Consider the following 25,169-nt stretch of genomic DNA (forward strand, 5'->3'; position numbering starts at 1 on the left):
CAAAGGACATACCCCATAACTCATGTTATGCATGTCTTAAGAGCCTAGTCTGATGGTGATGGTATTGGGAGATGGGGCTTTCTATGGAGTCCTTGAATGGATTAATGGCCTTATAAAAGACATGTAAGGTAGCTCTTTTGACCATTTGAAACCAGAAGAAGGTGCCTGCATGAGTCGGAACACAGGTTGTCACCAAACACAGGATCTTATAATACATTGGCTTTGGACTTTCTGGCCACCTGCACTATGAGAAATAATTTGTGCTGTTTATAAGCCATCCATAGTTCCCTAAATCAGCAGGTTAATATGATATATTTTTAGGTTAATATAGTTGAATTGTTCAGTTTAATGCAATTTTCTATCTTACTTTCCCCCTTAATATTAAATAAAATCTTTTCCAATGTGACCCAATATGCTTTGTTCTTTTGTGGTTAGCCTGTATTTTGGTTTCTAACAAATATCTTTGGTGACTCTCAGTGATGATATATCAGGGCACATCTAGAGAAATATTTATGTTATCAAACAGTATCAATATCCATGGAAATTCATGTTCCACAAAGCCAGTGATTTATAGGGTTAATTGTGAAAGGAATTGCTATTTGGTGCAAGCTTACACTAATTATAGCTCTTCATATGGAAATAGACTATTCAACAACAACCTTCAAGCTACACAATCTTTGTTTCTATTTTGTTACCAAAATGTACAGTGCAGGATATGGGTAAGTGGAATTGTCATTTCTCATTTTCCCTTCTAGATTGCAACATATTATTTTAAAACAACTATTTTATTTTTCACTAATTTAAAGAGCCATTTTAAATAAAAAAATGAAGCATAATGTTAAAAGGTGGGTGCTTTGCTAACTTTTGCACAATGTTTACTTACCATCAGTTCTCAATCATGTGAAGACAAAAAGGAAGATTCATTTATTTGTATCAGTTGTGTGAGTTGTGAAATACCCACTCATAAGAGGGATGTCTAAATAAGACTTTCAATCAAATGGATGGTTTTCATCTGAAGAAAGAGAAACTGCCCCAATGATGAAATTTCCCCAAGGATCAAATTTATCAAATACCAATAATTTGAAAATATACTATGATTTCTGAAAAACAAAGACTCCACTAAATAGTGTAATTGTCATGGAGACTAAACTTATTGTCTTTTCTTCTTTTTAAAATCATCCATCATTGTCTTTTGGTTTTGGCTTTTGGTATGAGACACAGATTCATTGCTATACTCAGAATAAGGTGACATTTGCCTGCTGAAAAACTCTCATGGCCCCTTGTGGGATTGCTCCTTCCTCACAGAAGCAAATCCATTCACAGCTCTCCTGAAGGATTCAGTGCACACCTGACAGGTGTGCCAGACAGGATCTCCCTCTGCCTCACCCAAGAAAGTGAAAGGGGCTGTATTTTTAAAACATTTTTTGTAAGTTCAATTAACTTGAGCATTCAAAGAAATCAAACTTGTGTTTTGAAAGTTTAGTAGAAGCATCATCTCTAGTCTCCAGAAACAAGTTCACTGATTCAAATGAAAAAAAAAATCCTCTTTATAAGGGTGTGACAGATTAAACATAGAATTTATAACCAATTTTAATCTGAGCATTTTATATTATGCAAGGCTCTGTGAGTCTAAATACTTATGTGCCTCACTCAAATCTGTTTTGATGACTGTGATGGAACCTTGAATGAGGTCAAAATGTTCTCATCCATCTTTTCCAAGTGAGCAAGCTGCTTTGTGGCATACATTAGACCTTAGACCAGTAAGGACTTTTGGACAAAGATGTGGCTTTTCCCTTGTCATCAATATTTTAAGTACATTTTGCTGAGCAAGTCTCTCTGCTGTGAGAGTTGGAGACTTTCATTTTTTTCCCCATAGAAAGGATTACCTTTAATGGAAGAAAGCCTCGGTTATATTTTGAGGAACTGGCATCTTATTTCCTGATAAACATGCACCATTGAGACATATATCTTGATGGCAGAGATAAGAGACTATTGTCCTTTACTGCCACAAAATTAAGAAAAATGAATTGTGAAACCCACTTGTGTTCTTTTTTTTCTAACATTTTATGTTTGGAATAATTAAAACTGTGTGTGTGTGTGTGTGTGTTTATGTGTATATCTGTATGAGTGTATGCCATATGTGAATGGATACCCTTAGTGGCCAGAAGAGGGCATTAGCTTCCCTGGAGCTGGAGACATAGGTGTTGTGATCTATGCCTCCCCCCACCCCTGCACCTTCTCATGCATGTTGGTTCTTTAGAATAGTAAGGAGTATTTTGAATCACTGAGACAGCTCTCTTTTTCGCTCCCAATATTCTGTTACTCTCACCACATGTTGACTGAAGGGTTTGTCATTGTTTTAATGTTCTTAGGTCAATAATTATATTCTTCAGCCCAATGTTCCCTTTTAAAAATAAACATAAAAAGCATTTGTATTCTTAAATTCAAATGCTAATGGTGAAAAGGTAGCAGTATTTTGGTGCTCTCTACACACACCCCCAAAGCCAGAGGCTTATGTGATACCACTTTCCTGCTCAAAAATTGTGAAATTTGACCAGATGATAATAGTGTATACAAAGGACCTTTTCTAGAAAGAGCACCAAACAATTAAACTTGTGTCTGGAGCTCACAGTTCCAGGTCAAAGGCAGAAATACTTACTGTTAGTCTTGTTGTAGTTGTTTATCTTTACTCTTTGCTCTTTCTGGGTCCATCACCCAGCTCCCAAATAAGCACATGGAGACCCGTGCCAGGAATGCCTGGCCTTAACTTGGCTTGTTTCTAGCTAGCTTTTCTTAGCTTAAATTATCCTGTCTACCTTTTGTCTCTGGGCTTTTACCTTTTTCTGTTCTATATACCTTTCTTTGTTCCTTACTCCATGGCTTGCTGTGTAGCTGGTGGCTGGTCCCTGGAGTGCTACCCCTTCTCTCGCTCCTACATCTCTCTCTCTTCCAGGTTTCTCCTATTTATTTTCTCTGCCTTTCAGGCCTACTTATCTCTCTCCTGACTAGCTAGCTCTTGGCCATTCAGCTCTTTGTTAGACCAATCATTTGTTTTAGGCAGGCATAGTGTCACAGCTTTACAGAGTCAAACACTTGCAACGTAATAGAATACAACACATCTTTGCATCATTAAACAAATATTCCACACAATAAAAGAATGTAGCATATCTTAAACTAATATTCCACAACATCGTGTCCCTGGCCAGGCTTTATAGAATAGCTAGATTCATGGTTTAGTACAGTGCTTTTTTTTTTTTTTTTTTTTTTTTTTTTTTGACCATAGTGAACCATTATGGAGAGATCTGCATCTGGATTATTCCTCCCAAATCTTATCGCAGTCACTGCTGTGAAGGAGTGGGCTGTGGCAAGGAGGGAATGGAGAGTGAGGATGTGGGTGGCATCTATCTGCCTCCAGTCAAAGAGTACATGGTCCAGACAGGTCAGATGGGGGAGCCCAGTATTATGAACTAAGCTCCTAGCTCCCTCCACTCCACATTCCAGCCCAAATGCAGCTGCACTGAATGAAAGGAACATTTTAAAAAGGGGTGATTAACTTGGGTTTCTTTAAGGGTATTTGGGGATCTTTTAATTTTCTGTAACCACTTGTTATCATAATGTTTGGAAAGGAAGCACAAATCTTGAGAAGTTTTATACACACACACACACACATACGTGCACGCACACACACACACAAAACAAAACAAAAACAAACAACAAAAAAACAAAAACAACAACAAAAAAAAGCCCTTTGTGGACCCCAATGGTTTGCCCGTGTTTGTCTGCCTGAATTAGTTTTAAAACAGCTATTTAGTCAGTACATGCCTCTACAGTCCATCAGATACATTTAACCACACTAACTTAAACATAATTCCATTTAACCCTAACCAATCTCTTATAGTAATACTCACTAACAAACCAATACATACCAAGGGAATGTAAGTTTATTAAGCTGGAGGCCGTGTAGATCCAATGAACATCAATAACTTTTCCCTTTGATAAAGAACCAGAGGTCAGCAGGGGTTGAGAAAATATGAGAACCATATCCATGCTGCCCCCCCTTAAATAACTTGTTGATTTTGCTTCCCAAAGCAAGAAACAGGAAGTGGTGTGTGTGTGTATGTGTAACTGACTTGGATAGCAGTCCAAGGAGAGGGTGATGCACCTCAACTCTCTGTGTGCACAGGTTGGTGGCAACTATCACTACCAGCTCCAACTGGGAATTGGGGGAAAACTGCAAAATTCACAGGTTAAATATCTTCCTCCCTCCCTCCCCCTCCCTTCCTCCCTCCTTACCTTCCTCCCTCCCTTTCCTTCTTCACCCCTGTTTTTCCCCTTTCCCTCTGTTTTTCCTTCCTTTTATCCATTTTCTACCTGCCCCCCCTCCATCTATGAGTCCTGCCTCCACAGAGTCAGTCAGCTGCTCACTGAAAGTGTTTAGGGGGGGAAAATTGTGTTTCTGTACATCACTACAGAGCATTCCTTTGTCATGATTGCTCATACCATGTGACCATGACATAGCATTTCCATTGTATTAGTTTTTGGAAGTAATCTAGAGACAAAGTAAAGAGTGTGGAGGAGTGGTGAGTGGGTTATGTAAGAGTGCTATTCCATTTTATATAAGGGACATGAGTGTGAATTTTAAATTAGTCCCCCATAAATACCAAAGGACACTTGTATTTGCTTTCCCAGTTCAATGGATTCCAGGGCTCTGTAGAGATGTGTGTGAGCTGGATTCCCTCACTGCTGGCCGAGCACGTCTGTCTTCCATTCTCTTTCATTTAATTGGCTTAGGAAGGAAATCTTTGAATTACTGGTGCAGTGCTTCCCAGACTTCACTTGTGGGCTGTCACATGTCCCCTCCTGAGGCTACCCTTTTCATGGTCACTGCACCCCCAGAGGCACCGAAAAATCACTCACATTAGAAATGGTCAAACAATAAGTTCTGTGATCAAGATCTTGCTCCAAACGTAGTATTTGTGTCAAAGCTATATTTTATTAAAAATGCTTCCCTAGCTAACTACTGCTGTCTTCTATCCTGACTCATTGGCTGTAGGCACACCTTTTCTTTATTTCTTTCCTGTTAGGATTACAAGGAACAAACTTTTACACATGTTTGCTTTTAGGATTGTTCACTGTTTAAGGAGTCCTTTCTGGATGGTGTTGCTAGCTTGTTTCTAGCTGAGTAATCTTTTGTTTTCTTTTTCTTTCTTTCTTTTCTTTCTTTTTTTTTTTTTTTTTTTTTTTTGCTTTTTACTGAGTTGTATCGTATCAGTAGATCTCTTCACAAAGGGGAAACACTGGCCATCTACAGTAAACATCCCTGAGAGCAGTTGCCTGTGCCATGGCAGGTGACCCTGATTTCAGGTTTGCTGACCTTTTGTTTCTATTAGTTTCCATAACAATAAGCCAGGCTCTGCTTAATAGAGCTTTGTCAAAATGAAGGCAATCAGTAGCTAAAGGCTGATGTTTATGTTGGTGACTTCTAATAGGAGATACCAACATTAAATAAATTCATAAATTATATGAATGCCTCCTTGGATAGAATTGAAGTTAGAAGATGTTAACATGTAGAACAGGTATTTTAAAAAAGTCCTAGGTGATAGGCAGCTTTTCTGAACACCAAGGATCCTTTGTGAAGACAAGAAAATAGAATAATCATTGTAGAATGGACGGGAGTGTTCTTTTACAACAACAGACTTCAAAAGTCACAAGGACTTGGTTAAGGATTTCTGAAGCCAAGTCATCTGAGAGCACTTTTAGCACTCGTTGAAGAATATCAGTGCAACTGCTAATGATGCCAGAGGAGTTCTAGAAATACACAATGTATGTGATGGCCAGTTACAGTTCACCATGGAAGCAGAAGAGTCTGGCCTGTGCTTCGGGGCCCTTTCCTCACTGTTAGCTGACTGACAGCTTCTGGGACTATGAAGAAACACCTAGGAATACACTGTGGAGGAGTTTGATGTTTTTCCTCTCAAAACTAATTATCTTCAAATATTTCTCATATATATATTTTTTGCCATATCATGAGTGAAATTCAAGTATCAGTAATTCACTACTCTCCAGTTTTGGCAGTAAAAAGGAAGACCATTTATTTGGCTTCTAAATCACAGGTGTTATGCCCTCAGTTGGTGGTCTGTAACTTTCATAGGCAGGATGGGGTCAGCTCTGTGTGTGTAAGGTGCAGTTAGTCCAAGGTTCGGCATGAGATTGAGGAGACTCACAGCCAAGTAGGACTTCTCTGTCTCCACAAGTGTGGGGCAATCTTTTGACCTTTGAGACCTCAAATATCCTAAATTCTGATGCCACAATCTGTCAAATACATCTCAAGACTTATTAAAAACAAAAGTCAGGGGGTGAAGAGGTAGCTCAGTGGTTAAGAGTGCGTAGTGCTTTTGCCGAGGACCTGGGTTCAGATCCCAGCCCCCACAATGGACAGTTCACAACTATCTGTAACTCCAGTTCAGGTGTTCCTACACTCTTTTCTGGCCTCCACAGGCGCCTGAATGCATATGGTATACATACAGACAAACAGGTAAACATGCACATACATATAAATATACATAAATCGAACTTTTAAAAAGCAAAGTAACCGAAGTCAGCAGTGCTGGAGATGAGACACAACTATAAAATTGAGGCAGACTTCCATAAGCCAAAAGGAAGCAAACAATACACCAGTTTAAAAGTGGGGCAAGCTAACTGCTTAAGTACAGAACATGTCTGTAGTCATGAGCCTTTTATGTATCACTGATTTTGTAAATTTAAAAGGAAAATCTGAAGTGCAAGATGAACTTTCCATTAAAAAGATGGCTGCAAATAATTGTATCTTTTTTTTTAATGTGTATGTGTTTGTGTGGGATTCATATGTATATGTGTGTGTGTTTATGTGTGTGTATGTTTATGCATGTGTGTGAGTGTGTGTATGTGTGTTTATGTGTGTGCATGTGTATGTGTATGTGTGTGTATGTGTGTGTGTATGTGTATGTGTGTGTATCTGTGTGAGTGTATGTGTGCGTGTGTGTTTATGTGTGTGTATGTTTATGCCTGTGTGTGAGTGTGTGTATGTGTGTTTATGTGTGTGCGTGTGTGAATGTGTGCGTGTGTGTGTGTGTGTGTGTGTGTGTGTGTGTGTGTGTGTGTGTGTGTGAAGATCCGAGGTTGGTATCAGGTGTCTTCTTTGGTTGGTCTCCACTTTATATATTAAAGCAGGGTCTCTCTCTGACTCGAGACCTTGGTCATTTGGCTAGTCTAGTCAGGCAGCCTGCTCTGAGGAGAATCCTGCCTCTGTCTCTTGATTCTGGGGTTACAGGCAGGCCTCCATGTCCTCTCACCTCTATATGAGTTCTGGGGATCTGAGCTCTGTTCCTTACATTTGGCAGAGAGCACTTGACCTACTAAGCCATTTCCCCTACCTCTAATTATGTCTCTCTCTTGTTTGGTTTTAGTGATGACACAGAAGTTTCTAAGACAGAGTTCTTTTACTTACCAGGAAGAAAACTAGTTGAATGTTCAGTGACGCTGCCAGTTGGTTAAGTCCTCCTTACTGAGCTATGTGTCCAGCACTTGTGTCAGCACTGGGTAGTCAAGAAGGAATACTGCAGGCAGCTTCCTCTGTGTCCTCAGAGAGAATCAGATAATAGATGAATGAACAAATGACCTGACAGCCACGAGGTGATATTAGCCTAGAATGGAAGCATAGCAAAGTTCCAGGGAGTGAGTAGAGATTGGGAAGAAATTATTTTTAAAAGTTTAAAACTTTTTTTTTTTTAAATTGTGAGGTAATTAAATTATGTAGTCGATGCTGGCCTTGAGTTTTCTATTCGGCTGTGTCTGGGAATACAGGTTTGTTGCTGTGGGCCCAGCTTAATGAAGACACTTTTTGGTAGTGGTGTTAGCTGAGATGATTGCCTTCCATCAGGCTTGTTGACCTTGGCTTTTGGCTGGTCTCCATGTTCATTCTTCTTGTTCCACTCAGAATAAAAGTTTGACCATATCTCAAAACCTCACAACAGCTTCTTTGTGAAACAAAACCTCTACTCCTTCCCTTAGCCTGCAACATACCACAAAGTTTCCCCCTAATTCCTTGATCCCACTTCCTGTCTCTTCCTTGTTTCCTGCAGTCTAGACATGCTTCCTAACAGACCAGATAGGTGCCCACCTCTGGGTCCCTTGCACTGGTTTTGCTGCCATACTGGTACCATGCATCTTTGCCTGCCATTCAATCTTGCTTTGTTTCTTGGTCTCCATGACACTTGCCCAGAGAGGCCTTCTAGGACCACTCAGTCTAGTGACCTCTTACCATCATGATGTCCTCTCTGCTGATTCATCCTTGTAGCACTTATGCCCTCATGCACTGATGCTATGCAACCTTCTGCTCAGCTGTCTGGATCTATGAGAGTTCATGTGCTTGGAGAGCAGGGATTGGGTTCTTCACTCACCATTTATTCCACCGCCTGGAATAATAGCAGCACATTCCAAGAGTCCAGTGATTATTTGTGGAATGAATGAATGGATGGATAGATTTGCTGTAAGGAGAGGACTGCTGAAGAACAAGGGGAAAACAGTAAAAATAAAAGTATCAAATATTTTGGGTATTTTTTAAAGTTCTTCAAAGCAGATGCTTTGCATAATTCTACCCCTAATGTCATTGTAGAAGCTGCATTCACCTCTTACCTTTTTCTTATCTATCTATCTATCTATCTATCTATCTATCTATCTATCTATCTATCTATACACATATATGTATACATATATATATATGTATACATATATTTTTTTTTCAAGACAGAGTTTCTCTGTGTAACAGCACTGTCTAGCTGCCCTGGAACTCATTCTGTAGACCAGGCTGGCCTGGAACTCACAGATAGCTGTCTATCCTACCTCTCCTACCTCTGCCTCCAAAATGCTGGGATTAAAAGCATATGCCACCACCACCCATTCCAAAATGTTTTTTTAATGTTAGTACTTTTAAACTAATTTTTTCAACTTACATACAAAGACATGGATGGATTTCATTGTGAAATTTCATACATATATACCATCATGCTTGTGGCATGTTAAGGTGGAAAGAGGAGGGTCTACAGCTCAAGGTCATCTTTGGCTACAGTTTCAGGCTGACAGGGCTACATGAGACCCTGTCTCAAAAATAAAATAAAATAATATTCTGTTTTAGAATTACTACAAAATTCTCAAGTGTTCAATACAAACAAATTATAATATACAGAAAACTAATTTTTAAAAAATAAAATGTTAAAAACATTTTACATGAGTTGATTTATGACTGACCCTTCCTTCCTTCCTTCCTTTCTTCTTTTTCTTTATTTTTAAACTGCAGTATCACCCAATGCCCCCAGATTTGGCCCCACGGAGCTGACCGTTGTTATCACTGTGCCTGTTTGCCTCCTGTCCATAGCTGCCATGCTGACAATTTGGGCATGCCAGGACCGCCAGTGCACATACAGAAAGACCAAGAGGCACAACGTGGAGGAACCTCTGGCAGAGTACAGTCTGGTAAACGCGGGGAAAACACTCAAAGATCTGATTTATGATGCTACTGCCTCAGGTTCAGGCTCTGGTATGTGTATGTTTTCAATACGCAAGCTCTTTTTTAAAAAATAAATGAAGAGTCTTTTTGATAAAAGTGTCCAATGTGAACTCATCAACTAAAGTGCTCTATGAGGTACATAATAAATAAACTCATGAACAGGAATCTCTTTAAGGATTACATGCGAGTCATCTACAGTAGCAGGTTTCCATACAGTTTCTCAAAAGGCCTTTAGGGTTAGTTGTACCTCCACACATTCTCTCCTTTTTCCTGTTCCTCTTTCCATTTAATCTTGTTTTAGTTTCTCCTTTATCTCTTCATAACAATGCATTCCATTTCCACATCCTCTTTTCTTTTTAAAAAGACAGAGACAGATAAACATTTACCTGTACTCGAACACACACACTCGGGGGCATGGGGTTGGGTGAAGAGGAGTTGGAGGAGGAGAAAACATGATCAAAATATATTGCATGAATAATTTAAAAAAATCCTACTTAAAAAAAAAATAGAGTCTTCTCAAAAGTCCAAAGAAGCTTTCTGGGGTCTGATTTGTTTTTGCTTTTTACCTTGGGATTTGATTCTTTGTTTATTTGTTTTGGCTTTCCTGTTGTCCTTTACCTCCTCCTGCTGTAATTTAAAAAGTGATGTGTGAGAGAAAGACACCATTTGAGAGCTCATGTGGAGGTGTTTTTTATTAGAGGAAAGGAAATGGGACAAGGAGGGAGGGAGACCAACTTCGGGGGACAGAAGCAGCAGAAGAGAAAAGAGAGGTGAGGGGACAGAGACAGGCAGAGAAGCAGAGAGAGAGAGAGAGAGAGAGAGAGAGAGAGAGAGAGAGAGAGAGTTGGGAGATGGTAGGCAGGGCCCTTTTAAAAGGAAACATAGTGCACAAGGTGATACTCTTTAGTGTCTATGGCTGAGGTCCTGTCACAACCCCAAGGGCTGGTCAATAAAGATTCCTGAATGCTAACACCTCCCACTATGATCAAAGCCATCACTGCTGCTTTCTTTGGCTGTTCCATAGAAACAGAGTAGTGAGGAAGTTAGGAGTGTTGAGTTTAAGTCTTTGAAATATGGGGAAATGTGTTAGTTAATAAAGCAGTGTTCCTTGTGAATATTTGTGGTCAGTCACCAAGACCTTCTGAATCTGTAGGCATCCCACCTCCCCAAGATGTGTTTTGGAAGCTAACAATTTGCTGCCCTGTAATTAACTCAATATGAAGTTCTGGAAGCCCAAAAATGGGAATGTGAAGGAAGCTCACATCATTCCTAGCTGGCTCCTACAGCTCAAGGTTATCTATTCACTGTTATCACATTACATTTTCTTTTTTAATGGATTCAGAATGCTGATAAAGAAACCCCAAGGGGCAGACTGCATCCTAGAATAAAAGAGCCCTTTTCATAGCACAAAACATTTCAAGAGTAGGGGCAGGACAGGATTTCTCTGCAGTTACAAGGACTCCTCTCTACCCATCTGAATTTCTAGAAAACCTTGGCCCTTGGCTCTACAGAAATATGACCAAAAGGACACCCAGGGAAAGTCACTTCTGAAACTCCTACATCTCTTCTTGTTTTAGAAGGATAGGATAATCAGTGCCATTGCTCCACATGCTGGTACTTGTCTGTAATCTCAGTATTAGGAATGCTATGATAGGAGCTTCCCAGGCTAGACACCAACCCGGACTAAATAGCAAAATTTGCCTTGAAAAAAAAAAAAAAATGAAAAGCAAGGAAACAAAACAAAACACAAGGCTTTGAGGAACTCTCTGGCTGGTGTGTGTGGGTAACATCCAGGCAGACACAGCTAAGAGAGTTGGTGAGGAAACAACATCACATTCCTATGGGCACTTAAATATAACAGGAAGCACTCTAGAAAAGAACATAATCTTGTTGATCAGAAGAGTCTAATGGTACAGGCTGTCACTGTAACATTGAGTGAGATGTTTTCCTGGAGGAAACCAAGAGTTGAAAATTCTGCAATTGCAAAGCATATAAAGCTGGAATCCAAATTATGTCACTCTATAGAAGGGTTACATTTTTATCTTAAAAACAATATTCCTCACTGTTTAAACTCTGCGTCTTTGGATATTTTATGTTGGGAACTACTATACTCTAAAAGTTTGAGTCCTGCCAACTTTCTGGGAGCAAAGGACTCTGATTTAAACTTAATTTCTAGAAACACACTTCTTGATCATTTTCAAAGTGCTGAACAACCTTTTATTTTTTACCCACAGAAACATTTTCGTTCACTTGCTGATGTTAGGTCATGTCCTGCTTAGTTTTCATTGTCCAATTGACACAACCTACAGACATCTGGAAGTAGAAGCCTCGGCTGAACAATTGCCTGGGTCAATTTGGCCTGTTGGCATGTTAATGGGAGAATTGTCTTGACTGACAAATGATGCAGGATGGCACAGCCCACTGTAGGTGGTACCATCCCTGGGCAGATGGTCTTGGACTATACAAGAAAGCTAGATAGATGAGAATATCCCAGGGAGCTTCCCAGCAAGCAATGTTCCTCCATGATTCCTGCCTCTAGGTTCCTGCCTCGAGTTTCCACCCTGAGTTCCTTCAGTGATGTATTGTGCTCTGCAGGTATAAGGCAAATAAATCCTTTCCTCCTCCATGGTTCTTTTGGTCATGGTGTTTGCATATTTTCCTACTTTTAAGTGTACTGAATCTGACCAAGGATTTCTTTTCCATATAAAAAATAACACAAATTAATATGCAGGAGACTAGATATCTAATTTAAGAAAGGAGAATTGAGTTGGCAAGATATTTCATTGGGTAAAGGTGTTTGCCACCAAGCCTGATGACCTGAGTTCATTTCCAAGAATGAGAGAGCCAACCTCTACGTGTTGTTCTTTGACCACACCCTCCTTATGGTGCTCTCCGCCATACACAAATAAAGAAATGCTACCAGATTTTACACACACACACATAGAGGTCAAGAGCTGAACTTTGACATGTAGCATAGATCCAGATTAGTGTAGCTCTCATACCTCACTAAGGAAGCTTTTTCTCAGCATATGGAGACCATTACAGAGAGCCAACACTGTTCAAAATTCATAGAACAACTGATCCCAGGGTGCTTATCCACAAGGCATGCAACTACAACACAACTCCTACACTTGAGGTTCAGGACACATCACAGAGAAGATGGGGTGGAAAGACTGTAAGAGCCAGAGGACCAAGAAGTCTCCTATGAGATTGTGTCTCCTAGAAATGGCAGGGAAATTTCATCCATGATACCTCATTTGAGCAAGATGAGAATCAGGACAACACCAATAAACATGCTAATGTGGAAGGAAAATCTCAAAGGGGCCCCACACTTCGACAAACACCAAACAGACTCATCAGGTTTTGTGTGTGTGTGTGTGTGTGTGTGTGTGTGTGTGTGTGTGTATATATATATATATATGTATATATATATATATATATACATATATATATATATATCAATAAAAATTAGAGAAAAAAATCCTCTTAAATGTTTTAAAGGTGTGTTTTCAAGCATGAGTGTGACTCTGCTGGCTTCTGGGTGAGAATATGCTAAGACATTTTATGGCAGGAAGAACATATGTCCAAGCCCAGATAATTTCTTTTTGTTTTTGAGGTGAAGATTGAACCCAGGGTCTCACACAGCAAGTTCTGGGCAAGTGTTCTTTCTCTGAGCTTTGTTTGTGTTTGGGGGTGGGAGGTAGGGTAAGGTGGTGGTGACAAGGTATTACTAGCCCTGCCTCAGCATCCCAAATAGTTGAGAATACAGACCTGCATCACCAGACTCTGCTAATGGATACATTTCCTTAAGGACAAATTGGAACAAGCTTTGGGCATTTTGTCTCTGTAAAGCCAGTTTGTTTGGCAGTGACCCCTAGCTAAAAGCACATGCCTTTAATCATCAGAGGACAGGCTTACCTTCGGCAAGGCTTCTGCCACAATAGCTTGCCTGTGAGGAGGACACTGGACCAGTCTGCTTCCTTTCTGCCTTTCTCAATTGGTTGGTGACCTTGAATCTGAGGCAGCTTTGTCAGATATTGAAAAACCCTGATTACGAAGCTTATCCCTGACCAGGTCAGGGACAAATTTCAAAGAGATGGAGAGCCTACAAAGTGAAAATAAATGATGTTTTATTGGACTATGCTTGAGAGTGGGCTTTGTCTCAGGCGGCTTTCACGGAAGTAGGAAGCCTGCTTCTTTGTCTTACTGTATAACGTTCCGACAGATGGTGACACAAGCCAGACATCAGCTTCTATAATCCCTGGTGAAAAGATTAAAATGAACTCATAGCAAGAGGCAAAATTTTTGTTCAAATGGAGCCTGAAGCTGTGTAACACAAAAAGTACCCAGACTCATTTTGTTATTTGCTTCGGAGGGTTTTGAGCAGGGTCTCACCCGGCTCACCCTGCTGGTCCCCTTAAATGATGTGATGTTCTTTGTCCACCAATTGGGTGATACAAAAACTGCAGTGTGAAAACACTCTCTTACTGGTTTATTTTTCTCTCTCTCTCTCTCTCTCTCTCTCTCTCTCTCTCTCTCTCTCTGTCTCTCTGTCTCTCTCTGTCAGTGATGATATGGGAAGGGAGATGCTGAGATTTGACTTAATAATTGTTAGTGTCACTTTGTGCCAAAAACATTGACTGAAGCCTACAAAAATAACCCTGGCTATTTGTTGCTGGATGTCTTCCCTCCCACAGAGAGGAACACAGGTCTGTCCTCCTATGAGGGACAAAGCATTCTGGGTCAGCTACCAGCAGCAGTAGACTCTCTTTAAGTCTGATTACTGTCAGGCTCTAATTTTCTCATGGATAAATGGTGAGGTTGAACCAGATGGTTCCAAAAGAACTTTCGGACTGTGGAGCTTAGTGACTAATTGTTGAGGCTCATACCAGTGAATTTATAGTCTGTGCCTATTTACCATCGTGGGTGGTTCTCCTGGAGATGAGAACATCTGTGTAAACACTGGCTCATTCTTGGATCAGGGGACAATGCCCCCAAGGAGCCACATGGGCATTGTTTTCTCTAACCACCTGAGGACAGTGACAATAACCAAGCTGACTTTCTAGAATATGTTCTGCTTGTAGCCTCTTTAACTATTTGCTTTCTAACAACACAATTACAAGAATAAGAAAAACTTTTCATGGACCCTATGCTGAAAATACAGCAAATGAGAAGAAAGAAAATTGTAACTCACTCTGATTCCACCTTGTGGTTCAGTTTCTTTTCTATGCACAGTTTGAACACAATATAGGTAGCACTTACCACACTGTTCTCATTTAACAGTGCAGCAGAGTAGATTCCAGTGTTGCTGGAATTGGGCTTCATTAGCAGCAGAGTCAGGGTTAATCTCATGTGATCCATGCTGAGGTTGTTGTAAGATTGAGGGTGACCATCGTTTGATCATGCATTATGTCAGGTACAGTGAAAGCTGCTTGGCCTCCTTATTAACTCTCATACTGTCCAGTTTCCCAGAGAACGCTAAAACTCACAGCAGTTAAGTTAGTTGACCATGGTGACTAGATGCTCTAGCTAAAACTGGAACCCAGGTCTTTTCTTACCCATGCTTATGCATCTGTACCATAGTTGACAAATGCCTTCTTTCTTGTAAGGCTTCCCTTTTGTTTAATATTAATAACAACAATGTATTCAATATTTTACACAGGTTTTCTACATTTTGACTTAATTCTCTAGGATAGAACTTTAGAATTAGAGTTACTATTTTCAATATTACAACCAGTCTGGGCATGGTAGTATTCATCTTTATTCCCAGCACTTGAGAGGCAGAAGCAGGCAGGTCTCTATGAGTTTGAAGCCAGCTTGTTCTGTATAGTGAGTTCTAGTACAGCCAGGGATCCCATTTTAAAACAACCACAACAAAAGATTGAGTATCACATTTATCTGTAGAACATGTTTTTCTTGAATTTACTTCACAGACAACATATTCTTAATGTAACATGCTTATCTTACTCTGTCATGGAATTTGATTCCTTATATGTAGATTTTAATTTTGTTTTGAAAAAAGAAATCCACAAAAAATTCTTTTCCTTTCACAGTAGTATGTAGGGGCTATGAATTTTATTTTAAGTGTTAGCCATGCATGTTTTCCTCTGAGTCCTTAGTAATCAGGCTGGCTTTATGGGAAATTCGGGGGATTTGCCACAGTTCTTAGAAATCAGACATCTGCAGCAGCAGGCTGTGTTCAGAAAGCTTTGTTTGTGAGTAAGAGAAGAGAAATTAATGATTTGGGACATTTTATAGGTCATGCATTGGCATTAAAGTTTATTGTAATGATGCTTATTTCTTCAAATTTAGTAAAGTTGCTAATGTGCTTAAGTGTTTGCTTTTTATGTGGCAGTGGCCATCACTGTGACTTTCGCTTTGCATCATCAGTCTGCCTCTTCCTTGACTAGGTCTGCCTCTTCTGGTTCAAAGAACAATCGCAAGGACTATTGTACTGCAAGAAATAGTAGGAAAAGGTCGATTTGGGGAAGTTTGGCATGGGAGATGGTGTGGGGAAGATGTGGCTGTGAAAATATTCTCCTCCAGAGATGAACGATCTTGGTTTCGCGAGGCAGAAATTTATCAGACAGTGATGCTGAGACATGAGAACATCCTTGGCTTCATTGCAGCTGACAACAAAGGTAAGGTCATTCTCACCATGGTCGGCAAGAAAAACGTCAGATTATTTGTAAGTTAGAGAAAACACATAAAAGTTCTATCTTCTTTACTAAGAAAATTCTCTTTTCTTTCCCACAAGTAAATGCCCATAACTAAGCAGGGAAGGGCAGCAGCAGACAATTAGTGTGGAGTGAGGATTACACAGTGAAGCTAATGTTTAAAATGTTAGCTAACTGGTACTGGGTAGGAACCAGCCATTTGCAACTGGAGCCAGTCCTCAGAAAACCCACTCTACTAGCTTAATTTCCTGTCTTTAGTCACCCTGGGTCATGCAAACATCTAGAGGCATTTTGGACTGTGAAGGGGCATTTGGGTGTGCTTGTAGCAGGAAAATATTAGAATTCTGAATGGCCACTGTTCATCATCTAGGGTGGAATCTGTATCACAGGCTTTGTGTGCCAGTGTACACTTTTCAACACATCTCACCTCTAGACTGTGAGAATGGGGCAAGGGATTGTTAGTACATTTTTTTTTATCTTTGTTAACTTGGCTATGTCTCACGATTTGAAGTTTAACATTGACAGATGGGTAATTGTAAATTGTTTCAGTGTCCTGGAACAAAGCGGATCATCTGTCTGGTCAGTACTCTTAAAATATTGTACATGTCCTGGGGCAGTGAGGAAAGGTTTCCTTCATTCTCTTTCTTCTTCCTACAAAGCTTTGGTTCATTTTTCTGGACAACAAAGGGAAATGCAGACAGGAGTGAGAAAATTTAATCTAGCCAGGTTTGAAATTAGAACTTTAATCAATATCTGTGAAGAACTTGATGGAGTCACAGTTATAATATCATTAAAAAGCCAAAAAGGAAAAGTTAAACACAAGTACCTGTGAATTTTACACATCTACTATTGCTTGGGAAATTAAAAAAAAAAAAGTTTTGTCTAACAGAAACGTGATCATGATTTTATTTATTATTAACTAGATGGCAAAAGAGAGACTCAGCATTTATTGCACGTTTTGACCAGAATTATACTTCTTAGTTCTGGTTTGTAAGAAAGAAGAGTAAAAATGAGATAAGTCAAGAGGGAAAGTTCTTCACAAGTTCTATTTATCATCATCATCATTTCTATGTGTTTTGGTTGTTTGCTCATGTTTATGTCTGTGCCTAGTGCCCATCAAAGCCAGAAGAGGGCAATGGATACTCCTGGAACTGGAGTTACAGATTATTGTGAGCCACTAAGTGGATGCTGGGAATTGAACCAGGTTGCTCTGGAAGAGCAGTGAGTGTTCTTTACTGCTAAGCCACTTCTCTAGTCCCTCTTTCCAAGTTCTTAAGGGAAAATGCTTTAACACTATATCCAGAGTTTTGAAAAACCAACACTGTCCCAAGGTTAAGAAAACACTTCCCCCTGGTAATTTTTTTTTTTTTTTTTTTTTTTTTTTTTTTTGTGAAAATGTGTATATTTGGAATTAGCCAGCTGGACTCAGTTTAGATGATCACATTTTTTTTTCCCCACAATTTTGTTGGGAACATCCAGAGCATCATAAACAGGAACCAACCGAACATATGCCTTCTCTCTGTCAGGCCTTATGAGGGGTGTTGACTTTGGCTACATCAATGTCATAGAGTTTCTTCACAGCCTGTTTGATCTGGTGCCTGTTGACCTTGACGTCCACAATGAACACAAGTGTGTTGTTGTCTTCTATCTTCTTCATGGCTGACTCAGTGGTCAGGGGGAATTTGATGATGGCATAGTGGTCAAGCTTGTTTTTCCCGGGCGCATTCTTTCAAGGGTATTTGGGCTGCCTCCAGAGATGCAGGGTCTAGGGCTGCCGGAAGGTGGGTGACATGCAGATCTTCTTTTTGTGGCTATGGACAGCTTTTGAAAGACATGCAGAGGGCTCGAACCCTCACGCCCCGACTCAGGAAAGGCGGCACCCCCCAAATCACTCACGAGAAGCGGTCTTGATGCAAAAGCTTGAGGTCTTTTATATTCCAGTGCACTGGGGTCTGCAGCCATACTCCACGTGGGGTAGTGGACTGGGAACCCTTGGTACAGGGTTCAGACAGCTTTTATAAGGTTACAACAAAGCCCGCGCATTACAAACCAATCATAGCATCCAGTGTGGACCAATTAATTTGAACTATCAAAGCCCTTGCTTTGCCCAGGAAGTCTGCTTTCGCTAGGGCTCTGGGTAGTGTGGCACAGCTCATTTCCTGTTCACATTCACTCACAGGTGCTGTCAGTAACCCGCCCTGTCTTAAACAGTCAAGAATGACCTTTTGCCTACTCACTGCTAGGGGGCAGAGACTAGGGAAAATTAGGCTAAATTTTTCCATCCTTACACTTCCAGCACTGCCTTCTTGGCTTTCAAGGCCTTTGCTTTGGCTTTGATTTTGGGAGGGACAGGAGCTTCTTTCTTCGCTTTCGGAGCCATGTTGGCGAAAAGTCCCCCTGGTAGCTTACTCACAAATTTGTTTCAAAGAGGTCACCTTTCATTTTTGTTTCTTTCTGTTTTAAATTTTATTTTATGTGCATTGATGTTTTATCTGCATGGATGAGGGTGTCAGATTGGACCTGGAGTTGCAGACAGTTGTGAGCTGTCATGTGGTTGTTGGTAATTGAACCTGGGTCCTCTGGAAGAGCAGCCAGAGCTCTTACAGGCTGAGCCATCTCTCCAGCCCCTGTTTCTTTTTGTTTAACTGGCTTCTCTCAGTCATATCCTTACTTGCCAGTTACTTTGTACAGATACTCCATAGTCTCTAATATTTTAATCTTCACAAATTCTTTATTCATGAAACATTTACAGTTTATATTGTAGCCTAGTGTCTAACAATGACTTTGCTGTGAGAGAGCATAGCTAGGTGCAGGCGACAGCAGGGCAGGTCTAAGGGTGATGTCAGTGTGTCATGGGTCATTAATGAACTTTATAGTATACTGCTTTTTGTATGTTATGAAGCTTTTTTACTGCCTGGTTGTGAAAGAAATTGGTGGATAGCATCCAGCTCTGGAACATACAGCACCTTGCAGGAAAGCATCCAAGCAAAATGTTCACTATAGAGTTCATTTGCATCTCAGGGCTGGCCAGGGCTGCCTATACTGTCATAGACACTGGTTTAGAAAGCTAAAACTATTGTTGAAGTGCTGCTACACTGAGAAGTATCAGACTTATTTCTCATCTGTTAAAATCCTTTCAAAAAAATGCTGGGTTAGTTTTTGTTTAAATGGGTGTGCTATCAGAGAACATCTAGCAATCATATCATAAAACCTGGCTCTTTATAAAACTGTTTGGCATGCATAACTTCCTATTTTTTTAAAGGCAGACATCATGAGCATTGTTAGAATGTCAGCATTCTTGTGGTAGTAACAGCAGTTGCTGTAAATTAGTTATATTTCTTGCCATTGTTATTGGTTTACTCTTTTTGTTTTAAAGCTTTTAAGAGTACAGTGCAAGGCTGATCCTCTCAGAAGTGTCTCCCACAATGCATCTTTCCAAACTTTCCCATACACAGTGGGAATTGTCACCTGCAACTACTGGTGAAAGGAAGCAGGGAGAGTTGCTCACTCGTTTGAACCACCTTCCACAACTTTCTGTTTCCATGAAAGTTTCCTCTATACCCATATCTTCAATAACTCATGGAGAACTTTATACTTCCCTAAGCCCAGCTTCCCTGCTGAAAGAATTACGTTTGTTTAACAAGTGGTACCTATAAGCTTTAAATGCTGTTGCTGTTAAAAGTGCTTGCTTGCCTTCCCTCAACATTTACAACAGCCAATGATGTTTTATTTTTCGTTAGATAATGGAACTTGGACTCAACTTTGGCTTGTATCAGAGTATCATGAGCAGGGATCCTTATATGACTATTTGAATAGAAACATAGTGACCGTGGCTGGAATGATCAAACTGGCACTTTCAATAGCCAGTGGTCTCGCTCACCTACATATGGAGATCGTTGGTACTCAAGGTATGCATGTCCTTTCAGAAAGCTGGTCTTTGTACTGACTTTATTTTAATTCTTTACAATCATCAGACTCAGAGGAACAATGGAGGTACTTCAAAAAAGGGAGGTTCTTGTCATGCTGCAAACAACTTTCTCAGATTTTCAGCACCACACATGTTATTCATGCTGTATTTTTATTCCCAGTGGCTCCATCCATGCCCTTAGCCTGGAGGTCTTATTTTGGTGGCAAAGGCTATATATTCACTTATTGCAGGTGGTGTAAATGCTTGCTTTTGAGAATTAAAATTCAGTGGGAAAGGATAACATGACCGTGAAAGAATATTTGTGTGGGAAGCCGAGGCAGAAAAATGTCGGTGAGTTTGGGGTTGTTCTGGTTACATGTGAGTCCAATACTAGGCTGGAACTGTCTCAAAAGGATAAAACCGAATATTTGAATATAATACTTGAAGACCAAATAATATCCTTGGCTTTGTCAATTTACCGAGTCTATAGGAAACTGACTCTCACAAGTCTAAACAGGCCCTTAGGTTCATGACCCCTTTATACTCTTATAAACTATCGAGTGACCCAAAGTTTCAGCAAATATATGTTATATTTATTAGTACATTCCATATTAAAACTTTTCATTGAGAAATTAAGCAACTGTTTAGTTCAAGAACTGCAATTAACCAATTAAATATTAATGTGAATAACAGCTTCCAAATGTTTTGCAGCTTTTTCCTAATGCAATGTAATGAAAATAGTGGTTTTGTTCTACACTTTTAAAAATAACTTTAATATCTAGCTTATTTCACATATGCTCATTATTCTATTTATCTCTTATATGGTTTTATTTGAAGTAAATGGAGAAATGGTGGCATGAGCCAGATAGGTAGATATATAGTAGTTTTAAGGACCCTCATGGATCCATCCTCTGTTCCCACTTGGAAATTGCTAGAGTAGTAGTTTGAGAATGTGTTTTATTAGCCCTGTTATAGCTCACACATAGTAGTAACCTGAACTCGGTTATTGAAAATGTAGTTATTAATGTCCACAACTGTTAGCTGGTGCTCTGCACATTGGAACTGCTTGAGAGTAAAGCAAGTGACTACCCTCACTTAGCTTGGAGTTTGGCTAGGACACCGCATGTCTCTCCAAAGCAAACTGATACTCTGCTGGACTTGGGGAAGATGCATCTGGCAGGGAGACACACTAGCTAAGTCTTCCAAATGATTTGATTCAGAAGCTTCTGTCTTCAGTAGGGGAAAATGAATACACTGTTCTTGTTTTGTAGGTAAGCCTGCTATTGCTCACCGAGATATAAAGTCAAAGAATATCTTAGTGAAAAAATGTGACACTTGTGCCATAGCTGACTTAGGGCTGGCTGTGAAACATGATTCAATCATGAACACTATAGACATACCCCAGAATCCAAAAGTGGGAACAAAGAGGTAAGATGATGTTTGTTGGTAGCTTACTAAAGTTTATATGATTGATCAAACACAAGAGTGCCTGTGATGTGTGTCCAAATGTGAAAAAAAGTTAGGCCTAAAAAAAAAAAATCAAGAAGTCTTTTAGGAGACATTGAGAAGCTGACTTTTTGTCCTAGTGAAGCAGCTACTTGAGTGCAGAGTCTAGTACATGGTAGTAGTGGAGGAGACAATGGCATGGCCTGTTTATGTGACACATTTTCTGGGTGTCTTTCCTGCAGAAAAGAAACCACCTCAGTAATATATAGCAGCTGAAGGAACTCTAGCCAGCTTGAACATGGCAAACATGGCGCCGGCAGGCCTTGGCCTTCTTTCCCATTCCCTCTGCCTTGCTAAAAACCATTAGATTACATCCCTAAAGCTAGCCACCAAGGTTTATTCCCTTATGTGGCCTCTTCCTCCTCCTGAGGCCGACTACCATGATCCAGCTATCAAAGTATTGAAGTGCATCAATCAAAAGCCCCCTTTGGCTCACGTAATTAACATGCCAAATTAAAATCAAACACCTCCTAACGCAAGGTTTCCCCCTTTGCATTTATAAACCACCATTTCCCGATTAACCACCATATCTGTCTCCTCTGTATCTAGAGGCAGTCCTTTGTCCCCTAGGACAAATATCCTTGTCCCCTCCTCCTTATTCCTTCCCCTTCTCCCTCATCCTTTATCTTCTGTCTCTGTCTCTTTTCCCATGCCTGTTGTCCTTCTGGAGGCAAATTGAATAAATCTCGTTTGTGCTGAGAACTTGGTTTTGGGGGTTGACACTGATGCTTTCAGGAAGTCCAGCATCTTATACCTCATCAGAGTACCACAAGCCAGGGCTTGCTGTACTGGCTCAGGTTGAAAGAACACATGCAAAATGTGTGCATTGGGATAGATAGCTTAGGGACACTATATAACAAAACCATTTGTGTGATAGTCTATTCCATTAACACACAAAGACAGTGTACCAGTTTTGACTTAGCTGTAGCTGGACTTGTCCTTAATGTCCTAGAATCATGTACTTTGAGATAAAATGCATTTAAACACAGTTTCCACTTTCAAGGAACAGAATATAATAAGGCTAGGCAGAAGCAGGAAGTGAAAGCAGCACATACAGCTGTGGCTATGACAGGCTCATCAGTTATTGAGCCTCTGTTGCATTCTTCGTTTTGACCAGCAGGTGGCTCCTCAGCCAGTCTCCTATCTCCTTTACCCAGGTTCCATGCTTCATGCTATGTTTTCCTAATTCCAGAACTCTTGTCCTTGAAATCACAACTGTCAAAATATTTTCTTGAACTTGTTAAAGTGCTTGAGAATAGAGGAGTGCTAAGGAGGTAGAGCTGGCCTCTGTAAGGCAGCTGAAATTTCATGACAGTGCCTGCCAGCCATTTGCTGTCTGCTGGTAGACATTATTGAGGTCATTGAGACATTCCAGGGAAGCATGTTCAGAATGTGCAGTTTTAATGGACCACTCTCCTTTTCCCAGTAAGGACACATACCTTACATTCCAGCAGCAGGTGCCCACTGGGAGGGCTGGGATGCTGGTTTCCTTTGGAGGATCCCAACATATTGAAAAGAACTCAAGAGTATCTATTTGGAGAAACACCCAACACTGTGTGGACCAGTTAGGCTCAGTCAGGTCCTGTGACTGAAGGACCTTTACCATTAAACTTGATTCAAACAGGGCTATAGTGTTCTTTATAGCACAGTACATAGCAAAACTCTTCATTCTGAGAAGGTATTTGTGGGATACCTTTTAGCCTTCCTTGTGTTGGCGATTGAATCCCCTGTGGTGAATGAATCCCACTGCTTATCAGACTTTCTGTGACAAAGTTTTGGGATTTTGAATGCTTTGCTCATTGACCTTCCCAATGTGACCCTGCTATAATGTAAAACTGTATGACCTTTAGTTTCATTTAAAAGGTTTAAAAATGGTGGTTGAGTCAATAACTGTTTTTTTTTTTTTAATTTCACCCTATTATGGTATCTGAGATGTACCTTTGAAATTGATGCAGGTGATCTTAATTTATGTTTTGAATCACGATGTATTAAAATTGTAGTTTACTGGACCGGATCTCAATGTGCACATTTTTTAAGGTATATGGCTCCTGAAATGCTTGATGACACAATGAATGTGAGCATCTTTGAGTCCTTCAAGCGAGCTGACATCTATTCTGTGGGGCTGGTTTACTGGGAAATCGCTCGAAGGTGTTCTGTTGGAGGTAAGATTTTTGGCAATATTCCTTTGTTTCCTCTTTCCTCAACACTGAGTACAAGATATGATTATCTATATTTTCCCCTTAGAATACTGGATTGTGTCTGAATAATTACAAGAATTCCATTCAGTGATTTCTTTATGGGAACAAAGGTGGAGTATCCTGTAGAGAGTGGAGGCTTCCTTTTGATAAACCTGCTTAGATGCAGGTGACAGTTCTGATCATACTGGTGCCTATAATGATTGTTTTGAATCACTAGACAAGTATCTGATTGGAGTTTGCAAGCAGCTGGTATCCCTACTCTTATCTCAGAGAAGCTAAGTGCTTTTCCAAGGTGGCAGGGCCACCAGCCTTCCTTTCCTCAGGCGTTTCCTCTTCTCTCTCATGTGATGTAAATACAGGGATAAAGTGGAATGGGGACATTAATGGCAGCTCACCTCTTGTCCTCTACTGCTTCTCTGTAGCTTAGAAATTGGTAAGGGAACCCCTGCTAATGTACTTTAATGAGATTGCTGCATCAATGGAGAAAAAAGTTAAATACACATATAAAGCAGTTTACTGAGTATTCTTTTGTGAGACACACTTAGGGTGAAGCCTTGATTTAGCTGTGTGTGTGAGTGTGTGTGTGTGTGTGTGTGTGTGTGTGTGTGTGTGTGTGTGTATGCAGGTCAGAGAACAGCTTGTGAGACTGCATTTTCTCTTTCTGCCCCATGGATCTGGAGACTGGAACCCTTTGTCAGGCTTGGAAGTGGTGTCAACCAGCTGAGCCAGCTACCTAAAAATTTCAAAACCCAAAATGCTGTGTTGATAAATAGATACATTTTAATTACAGTGCTGTTATGTTATGTTATATATATATATATACATATATATATATTACTGTTATGTTATAAATATACCAATTAGGATTATTTTTGAACCATATAATGACACTATATGAAAATAAAAATCACAACATTTTTATTGGAGACATATGTGCTTTATTTGTATTGTTATAAAATTATATAAATTTATGAAGGATTTTATGATTTTACACTTTTATTAATTACATTGTATAACGTTTATCATATGTTACAAAATGACATAGCTTTATATAAGTATTTTTTGATAATTTTTTTAAAATTTGCAACAAGCTTGTTTTACATGTCATTGCCAGTTCCCTCATCCTCCCCTCCTCCCCTGTCCTCCTCCCAACTTCCCTCCCATCCCCTTATTTGACTTATATCCTGTTTTACTTTACTTTTCTGAAGTCTTTTTTGTTTATTTTTTTTTCTTATTTTACATATCGATCTCAGTTCCCTCTCCCTTCCTTCCTCCCATGCCCCCTGACCTGTCCCATCCCATTCCTCACCCACTCTACAGGGAGGGTAAGGCCTTCC

General features: G+C 40.0%; 1 protein-coding gene across 2 annotated transcripts in view; it reads left to right on the forward strand.

Moving 5' to 3' along the window:
* The window catches only part of Acvr1c (activin A receptor type 1C), an 84,102-nt gene that overhangs the window by 46,228 nt on the left and 12,705 nt on the right, over positions 1–25,169 (forward strand). Inside the window, exons 3-7 of one of the 2 annotated variants that reach the window (XM_051184661.1) lie at positions 9,335–9,574; positions 15,955–16,185; positions 19,962–20,129; positions 21,400–21,556; positions 23,672–23,796. In XM_051184661.1, coding sequence (XP_051040618.1) covers positions 9,335–9,574; positions 15,955–16,185; positions 19,962–20,129; positions 21,400–21,556; positions 23,672–23,796 — 921 coding nt within the window. The remainder of the gene's footprint in view (positions 1–9,334; positions 9,575–15,954; positions 16,186–19,961; positions 20,130–21,399; positions 21,557–23,671; positions 23,797–25,169) is intronic. The other variant, XM_051184662.1, reaches the window with a different exon arrangement.

The sequence above is a fragment of the Phodopus roborovskii genome, unplaced genomic scaffold, assembly GCF_943737965.1.
Source record: "Phodopus roborovskii unplaced genomic scaffold, PHOROB, whole genome shotgun sequence".
Classification (NCBI taxonomy): Eukaryota; Metazoa; Chordata; class Mammalia; order Rodentia; family Cricetidae; genus Phodopus; species Phodopus roborovskii.